This window comes from Varanus komodoensis, unplaced genomic scaffold (genome assembly GCF_004798865.1).
Source record: "Varanus komodoensis strain SLA01 unplaced genomic scaffold, ASM479886v1 scaffold40, whole genome shotgun sequence".
Classification (NCBI taxonomy): Eukaryota; Metazoa; Chordata; class Lepidosauria; order Squamata; family Varanidae; genus Varanus; species Varanus komodoensis.
The window spans coordinates 7,316,678-7,325,670 of NW_025335942.1; the positions used below are offsets into that span (position 1 = coordinate 7,316,678).

Here is an 8,993-nt window from a genome sequence, read left to right on the forward strand (position 1 = left end):
TAGAGAAATTGTTTAAAATGTGAATAAAATGTTTCGGAGAACACTGCTTTTTAGTTCACATGTCTAGCACTCACTAACTCAGATGTGGCAGATATTCTCACCTCCTCCACATTAAAGGTTCAGGGCAGAAAAAGGAAATTGGGGAGGCTTGTGTTTCTTAATGGTTTTTCGCTTGGACCAAGCCCGCCTTTTAAAGTTGCCGGTCTTCCATCCACCCTCTAATCGCCCAAAATAGAAAAACACAATCTGGTTCGATGTCTCCTTCACAGTGGGGCAGGCGGTGGTCCAATGCACACGACGCACCACTATGTCACAGGCAGCATGCTCTGGTTGTAAAAATCTACAGATTAGAGCTCTTACCTAGCACTGGAACGAGGAAAGAGAAGAAAATCAGCTGTGCCCTGTATTTCTCGACAAGAGAAAAGCAAAAGAACAGGGCAATGGCTTTCCACAGGGTTGGGAAGTGTGGGAGGACAAAGCAGGCCCCGGTCACCGTGCAGGGAATGTCTTGGAGGCACAATATGGAAGGCCTTCATAGTATTTCAAGGCAAATTTATGAATGACAAGTTTGCAAGCAACACAAACTTCAGAAATCTCAAAATGGGATTCCAACACCAAAGGCACGACCAAAGCAGCTTGGGAGTGCTCCTCCACCCAGAGCTGTCGTTGGACGCTCAGGTGACAGCGGCGGCGAGGAGCGCTTTCCTTCAGCTTCAGCTGATCCATCAGCTGCGCCCCTACCCGGAGAACGACTGCCTGGTGACAGTGACACACGCATTGGTGACTTCCCGGCTGAATTTCTGTAAAGCTGTAAGCCCCGAGGCTTTTTGTGAATGGGGCAGCATAGAAATGGTTTAAATAAATCAATCAATCAAAACACGCTCTATGTGGGGCTGCCCTTGAAGACGGTCCAGATTCTTCAGATGGTGCTAAACAGAGCTGCCAGGTTGCTGACGGGGACTGGGCATTATTCTCACAGAACCCCAGTCCTCTACCAGCTTCACTGGGTTCCCATCAAAGTCCGGGCTCAATTCAAGGTGCTGGTTATCACCTATAAAGCCCTTAACGGCTTGGGACCTGAGTACCTAAAGGAACACCTGCTTCCGTATTTGCCCTCCTGCCCCCTGAGATCGGTGGCAGAGGCCCTCCTCCGGGAGCCCTCCGTGAAAGACATTAGGAGGGTGAGTACCCGGAGGAGGGCCTTCTCTGCGGTGGCACCCCGCCTATGGAACGCGCTCTCCAGAGAGGTCCGCCTGGCACCATTGTTATTTGTTTTTCGGCGCCAGGCCAAGACCTTTGTATTTAAATATTTTAATAATTGCTAATTTTATTTATTGGTTTTAATGATTATACCAGGATGTTTCCAGTTTTTATACGTATTTGTATAGTTATTTATTTATATGTTAGAAGCCGCCCCGAGGCTTATGTGAAGGGGGTGGCATACAAGAATTCCAAATAAATAAATAAATAAATAAATAAAGCAGTTCTGCATCACTGAGGATGCAATGCAGTTGTGTGGCTGCAACTGTGACACCTCCTCCTGCTTGTGAAATGGGCCCTGCGCCCCATCTCTGGGTTCCACTTGCATCGATGCTTGTCGAGACCCAACCTCAGGATTCACTCCCAGTGCTCCGGCACAGCACGGCAAGGCTGTGCGTCACCCAGGTTATCTGAGCACATACCGTGAGCTTCGCTCAGCTGCTTCCCACCCCACCAAACACAGGCGGCTGCCCCTCACACAACAGGAGGCCTTCTCTTCCCTGGAGCAACCTGTGCCACTCCTCAAAAATCCCCCTGGAGGGTCTCTGAGCCTCTGGACAGGTGTTGAGGGTACAAGGAGGCCTGCGGGAAGCGTGGACTCTCCCCACCAGTTCAACAGATGAAAGTCCTTTTGTCAGCAGAAAGCACTAACTGGATACCACCCTAAGGGAGAGCAGGTTTCAGGAAAGGTGAGGAAACTTCCACGAAAGCTCCTATCTCTCACGCTTGCGCCTTTTTAATCTTCTTTTTGTCTTACATAACAGGTCATGGGATGGAAATGTAAAAGAAGCTTGGACTTGTTGCTCGCTGATTCAGGGAAATATCAGTATTAGAAAAAATAGGGAACATTTTTAGAGTCATCATCTGAGATAATCTGGTAACTGCAGATCTGAAAATGGGTCATGCTTTTGTAACGTCATCTAAATATGTGATGTGGTAACCTTCAAAATAGCAGGAGCAGAACAAGCCAAGTCAAACATAAAAGAGAGGTGCATGGAATTCCCCCTTCGTACGCTTGAGCAATCTCAGATTTTAAATTGACAAGCTGTATCATACCTTTGCTTGGGCAAGTTCCATTTATAAGTAGATCTCACTTTACCAATACATTCTCCATAAAGATGCAAACAATACACTAAAATGAAAATACCCACAACTATTCAAGCAGTGAATTGAAATAAAGCAAACAAATCAATACCAATATATATGATGGAAAATGAAACCATACAAATTAAATGAAACTTTTAAAGTTACTACAATAATTATATTGCATAGCTCAAGTCAAGAACAATAACCTTGCAGTTCGATTCAGTACCAGATTCCTTGTAAAAGCTGAACCCACAGCATCAAAATCAAAGAATGACCATGTGTGGCATATGCAATAAGAGTGTTTCTAGAATCAGGCCTGAAATGCTTTGATTATTTGGATCAAACAGGTTGTAGGCATAATCAAATGTCACAGCTGTAACAAAATACCACAGAAGCTATTTGGTGGTAATAATTCTCCTCATGAAAAACAGGGGATTTTGAAGGTATACGTCGAAGGCTGAGGCATGGGAAAGTTGGGGATTTTTTCCAGTCATGCTGGCATGGGCACTATCCATAATGCACCGGTGCATCACTGTGAGAGGTAACGACCGGATAAATCTTCGCACCAGTTCCTGAAGGGCAGGCTTGTTTGCACTGACTTCAGCCCAGAGGTCCCGAGATACAGGTGCCACCTGCCCTGCTTTGAGTGACTCTAAGAACATGAGAGAGCCTGAGAACATACCTAGCATGGCATGGTTCATGAGAAGGAAAAGGATCACTGAGAAGTAGATAAAACAAGGGGACTGCTTAGGGAGGGAGGGAAGATGGGAAGGAAGGAAGGAAGGACAGACAGATGGGTGGGTGGATGGACGGATGGCATTCTTTCCCTATGTTCACCCGCTCACAACACGCCCCCCCCCCCCATATCAACTGGCATTTATTTATTTACCCCGCTACTTTCCTTCACGGAAATCAGTATTTTAATTAAACTGAAGGTTCATTACCAACACAAATCAAAAGGTAAAGAGTGTTTTCAGACATCCTATGGACACAACTATACTACTGGCCATTAGTCTATTAGCATGTTCTTCTCTTTTTAAAGAAGTTTCTATCAGACAGATGAGAAAAATGAATACTGTTCGCTTCCAAGCAACAAGCCCTTTTGCTTTCAGGGGCTATACCAGCCCCTACTGGCCGGGCGACTTCAGCGGCTCGCTTTCCCATGGGGAAGGTCTGCACCCGACCCCTAACAGCATTCGCTTAACCCAACCAGATGCCAGTCTCCCCGTTCAGTGTGGGGAGGGCAGAGACCCAAGGGGGGTGCGCCCCATCGCACTTACTCATTTTCCTCTCTCCTTTCCTGTAACAGAGTCTGAATAGGGCTAGAGAATCTGAGAACCTGGGACAAATTTGTATATTCCACTTGTCAAGGACTGCTTTATAGCTTCTTAGTTATTTTGTCCGTGGTTTTACAAGCAGGTAGTCCTGCTCCATTTAAAAAGTCTCAGTGTGGAATTTCTGGACAAAAACCTTGTAAAGTTAAAGCTGGGTATACAACTTCTGTGAATAAGTTTATCAACCATATTAAATGGAAGTTCTAGGACCACAACAATGGCTGTCAAGTACACAAAAACAATGAAGAGATGTCAAGCAAGTACAATTTGCATTTTCAAGGAACACGTGTTAACATGAATGTAAGTTCAGGGAAATGGGATGTTTTCATGAAAAGGCACTCCAGCTTGCTCTTGGGTTTGCAGGCTGGACATCTCTGCATGTTTTCATAGATAAAGGCAATTCTTGTGCATTCCCAGTTGGGAAAGGGTGGAAGATCCATGTTCCACGGCTTTTGGTGACCTCTAGTGGTCAAATTATGTTTGTGCATCGTCCATGTGATTACTCCAAACTGACTGCTTACCAGTACTTGAAAACAACATAATTCAACACATTGAATGCAGATGACTGCCTACTATTCTATGCCAAAAATTCTGGAGCACCAGTATGTCAGGGAGACAATTCACAGGTTACAAATTTTCTGCCTCAGTCGAAAATGAGTGCTGTTGGATCATTCCAACATGTCAGCCCCCACCTAACGTCCGGAGTGACAAAATCCAGATATAGGATTACTATATCAGGGAGAACTAAGCCAAAGGCACAGGAAGTTCCAGATTTTAGATACTGGGGGAGAAACGAGAATTCTAAAATATCCTCATTTCCCTGACACAGTACAGAATAATATTCCAGTCAGACAGCAATGTAAACATTACTTTATGAGTCCTGCAGTAATACTAAGAATAATAGAATAACGTTAAGAATAACAGATTAACTAGCCAACTGATTCCTGACAAGGAAAAGTGACTGCTCGGAAAGGAATAAAATGTATGCATGAAAAACATTGATGAAGGATGAAAAATACTAACGGCGGTAAATTAAATTGGAGTATTAGTTAATTGTCATAAAAGCCACCAAAGACGTGGAACTGTTACCTGGCACGGCGGACATACAGCTGGGGACAAAACTGGTGCCTGTGTGACACATAGAGGCTGTAATCCATACTCTGAGTTGAATCTGATATACTCTCCATGGGCACAAAAGCGGTTGCTAAGTCTGTACCTGAAGAATGTAAAACGCACACTGTGAAAAAGCACACTTTTCAGCTGTTCTTTGGCTTGCTTCTTTAAGCGCTACTTTTGGTTTCTGGCGCAACCTCACATTTTCTACTGGATATTTGATTGGTCAGAAAAGGACCCTATTTCAGATTATTAATCTACAAGGCTCTGAGCCAATACTTTAAAATTGTGCATTAATGTTAGGGAAGAGTTCAAACTTCCATGAATTTTGATTCTAGCTTTGAAAAGTATACATTAAAAATTCCGTATCTACGTAGCATATGTTATATCTGTCATTGCCACTTCATGGTAGACTTTTCTTGGTATCCTTAATATAACAATACTTATTCCAGATTTTATATGCCAGATATTATCAGTGCAACTTTAATGCCTTTTTCTTGTATGGTGTGTGTGTATGCATGTATTTCCTTGGGTACAAAAAGCTGGGGAAGGGTTTTTTGACCAGAAAAAAAGCTGGTGGGAAAAGTGCCAAAGAGATTTGCATCCATGCACATCCCTGCAAATCAGCCTTCAATGCTTGAGCCTTCCAATAATGCCTTTGCTCTTTAAAAAAATGGGGAGAAAGAGTTGTACAAAGTTCAGCTCAGCCCTCATATGCACAAGCCTCCAGTTGACCTGCAGTTCCTGCAAGTCACCAAACTACCCCATCCAAATGAAAGTTTTTAAAAAATGGCAAAGAAATTGATCTAATCCTTACCTAAGTCCTCTTGAGCAGGTATGAACAGAAGTACAAAATGCAGCTCTGGCACAGTTTTGAAGACAGTCCTGAATTTAAAAAAAGAACTATATATCTTGCTGTTCTTTGAAAAGTTTTAAAACTGCACCTTCTCTTGCTTCTATTTCAAAGACATATGGCCAATAAGGTATGGTAAAACAGTAATGCTTCAGCCAGAGAGCTTGTTTCACAAAACCTGGGCTTTCCTCAACTAGGGGAAGTGCAAGCAGAGTGAAATGCATGGAGATCTTCCCTACAGGAAAAATGCAAGGGAACAGCAAGGCTGTGCCAACTTAGACCCCTTTACTCCTCTGTCAGAATGTGCTGAAGGGGTCTGAGAGGTTGCCCTGTCACTCTCCAGTCCCCCCGCTTCTGAAGGGAAAGGACTTCATGGAGGTGCCCCATTCAAGGCTCCCCAGACTGCATGGCTGGCCTGGTGGGCCAAACTGGCCTGTGAGACACCACAAGCTTCCCATTCCTTGGGGTGGGGAGGGGAGCAGGGAGGGGAAGAGTTGGGTACCACCAGCACCTGTAGCATCCTGAAAGCACTGCAGCATCCTTCCCTTGCACTCCAGAGAAAAAGCACTTAAATGGCCCAAACTGCCCATTCACGCGCTTTGTATGGTGCAGCAGGGAGAGCGGAGAGGACCTTCATGCAAAGGATACCAAGAATCTTCCGTGTTTGGAGGGTTACAGGCGGCCTCAAATTATTTCTCAAAACTTGGACTGCTTTTGTTCTTCACTGAGAAACTTGCAGTTTTTTCAGATAAGGGTATTTGTAACAGATCAGTTTTGATTTAGAGCTGATTCTAAAATCTGGAGAGGAGTTTCATTCAAGGCCAAAGGTCTATTTCTTCCTCATGCAGGAAACACAATGAATCTATTTATTAGGAACCGCATGCAGCATTCAAACCAGTGATAAAGAAATCACCATCCTGATTTGAAACAGACAAACTTTGCATATATATTTGGAAAAAATGGGCAATTCATTCTGATCTTTCAGCTTGTCCATACATAGGAGCGTGTGAGAACTGAAACTATAGCAAAGCAGTTGCTTGTTTATGTAACCAAGGTTCTACTGCAAAACTTCAAACAATGGGCTAAAAAAATGTATCAGTATCTACTGAATAGCTGTACAAACTCATGTATCACTAGCTCAAAAACAATTCAGGCAACATTCCCATAATATCTTCCTGAGAGCAACCTGCACTGAACAATTCTGATCAGGCATGTGTTGGACTGTATGTGAATCACATGCTAAGAAATTTGATTTTTATTCTTAACATTCCAAAATAGCTGCCTCCTCTATAATGTATCAACTTACTTCATGATTTCATGGCAACAATCAACTGCATATTCATCCGTTGTCAGAAACAGATGCATAAAGAGTGTATTTAAAGGCTATGAGTAAAAGATACAAACAAATTAAAGATATTGAAATAAAACTGTTATATTAAAATCCTACAACAAGGCACAGAAATTTTTGCAACAACCTCATCTAGCAGATTTCCACAGAAATAAATTACTAAGATCCAATCCTATGCATCCATGGACAGAAAATAATCCCTTAGCTACCACATTCCTTAGCCGGTCATTTTCTGTCTAAATATACATAGGATTGTGACCTAAGGAAAATCACATTATAAAGAGGTGAACAGAAGCGGCATCTCCAGATGTTTTGGACTTCAATTGCTCTTGACCACTGGACATCTCCTGAGTTTCTTAAAACATGCTTATGGACAGGCGGAATGTCAAGATTATGTTTATTAAATGGTTTCTGAGAGCAGTATGGACAATGGAATCAGTACATATACACATACACACAGAGAATGCATAAATTTCTCTTTGAATCCCTCCACTGTTCTCAACCCGTCTCAGAAAGCCTGCAGTCGAGTCCACCTTACACATGGCCAGTTTTGACACAAGAGAGCGATAAGCAAGCAAGGGCAGAAACATGATGCAAACCTAATCTTTTAACCCCTGATTTTTCCCCTTTGGCTTAAGGCCACGAGCAAGTTTATGTAAGCCGTCTCGAGGCGTTAAGCGATGGGACAGCATATAAAAACTCTAAATATGTAAATAAAGTTTATGTTCACCTAATTTCATTGGATTACTGATGACAGGCACTTTCCTATGAACCAAAGCCAAAAGCATTCAAGGATGCATTCCACAGGACTGGCATACAAAAATCAATGAGCTGAAGTGCTTTCCCACATTCATCTTCTTGTACAAGACAATTAAAATGCAGGTATTCCAGAGGTTAATACACTCTTACTATTCCCTGCTGCGTAATCATACAATATTGAAAACCTTCTGAGTGGAACTTTCAAGGAAAATATGCTCCCTACTTACTGTACATTTGGTGTGGACATATTTTTGCTCTAAGTAATCTTCCCAGTGGGCCTGATCAACAATATTCCAGTTCGGATAGTTCAGAAATACAGCGTAAGCAAGGTTTACATTCTTTTGATTTGTTAAAGTTACCGCAAGATTGGCTTTTTCTCTGTAAAACAAATGGTTAGATTTTGCTCACAAAGTAAATAAATATAATTGCAAGAGTGATTTTGAATATACTGGAACTAGCTGCAGTGGTGTTGCTTACAAAAGATAGATGACATTAATTCTGCCAAACAATCTTTCCGCATCGTACTTCATGTTATTAACAATGTCAGGAATGTCCTGGGATTCGGTTCTTCTGGCACTGCATGGGCCAGATGATTGTGGTGAAGATGGTCCTGTTGTAGGTAAAGACATTGTACATGCTGCAGAAAAGAGAATTCGAATGAATTAAGTACTGTAAGTCAGAGGAATCATTGCTGTGTGATAGGTAAAACAGAAGTAAGGACACAGCAAGTAAGAAGAGCCACACTAGGTCAGATGAAAGGCCTGTCGAGGCCAGCATGGTGTTCTGCAGCAGCATGCCAGATACCCATGTGAAGCCCAGGAGCAACACAGGTGTTCCTCCCACTGTTTCCCCAGCAACAGATATAAAGAGGCACACTCTTTCTGGTACTGCAGGCAGTATCAGGACTAGTCAGCACTGGGAGCTGGGGATAATAATTATGCAACTATTCTCTGTGAATTTGTCTAATCCCCTTTAACTGGTGGTCATCACAGCATCTTGTGATAGTGGGTTCTGTGGTTTAAGTATGCACTGTGAAGAAGCACTTCCTTTTGTCTGCCCTAAATCTTCTAGTATTTAGCATCATTAGATGGTACTAAGTTCTAGTATTCTGAAGGGGGGGGGGGCTTTTTCCCTATCCCCTTTCTTTATACCAAGCATAATCATACACACCTCTCTCATGTGCTCTCTCTCTCTCTCTCTCTCTCTCAGTAAGCTAAAGAGCCTCTCACTCTAATTGCCC

General features: G+C 42.9%; 1 protein-coding gene across 2 annotated transcripts in view; it reads right to left on the minus strand.

Annotated features, from left to right (window-relative positions):
- The window catches only part of CFAP61 (cilia and flagella associated protein 61), an 80,788-nt gene extending 71,989 nt beyond the window's left edge, over positions 1 to 8,799 (minus strand). The window contains exons 1-5 of one of the 2 annotated variants that reach the window (XM_044443021.1): positions 8,231 to 8,799; positions 7,981 to 8,131; positions 6,953 to 7,029; positions 5,611 to 5,678; positions 4,770 to 4,896 (exon numbers count right to left, since the gene is read on the minus strand). In XM_044443021.1, coding sequence (XP_044298956.1) covers positions 4,770 to 4,896; positions 5,611 to 5,678; positions 6,953 to 7,029; positions 7,981 to 8,131; positions 8,231 to 8,382 — 575 coding nt within the window. In that variant the 5' untranslated portion in view covers positions 8,383 to 8,799. Of the gene's footprint in view, positions 1 to 101; positions 180 to 4,769; positions 4,897 to 5,610; positions 5,679 to 6,952; positions 7,030 to 7,980; positions 8,132 to 8,230 lie in introns of those variants that run through there. The other variant, XM_044443022.1, reaches the window with a different exon arrangement.
- Between the last annotated feature and the right edge of the window lie 194 nt (positions 8,800 to 8,993).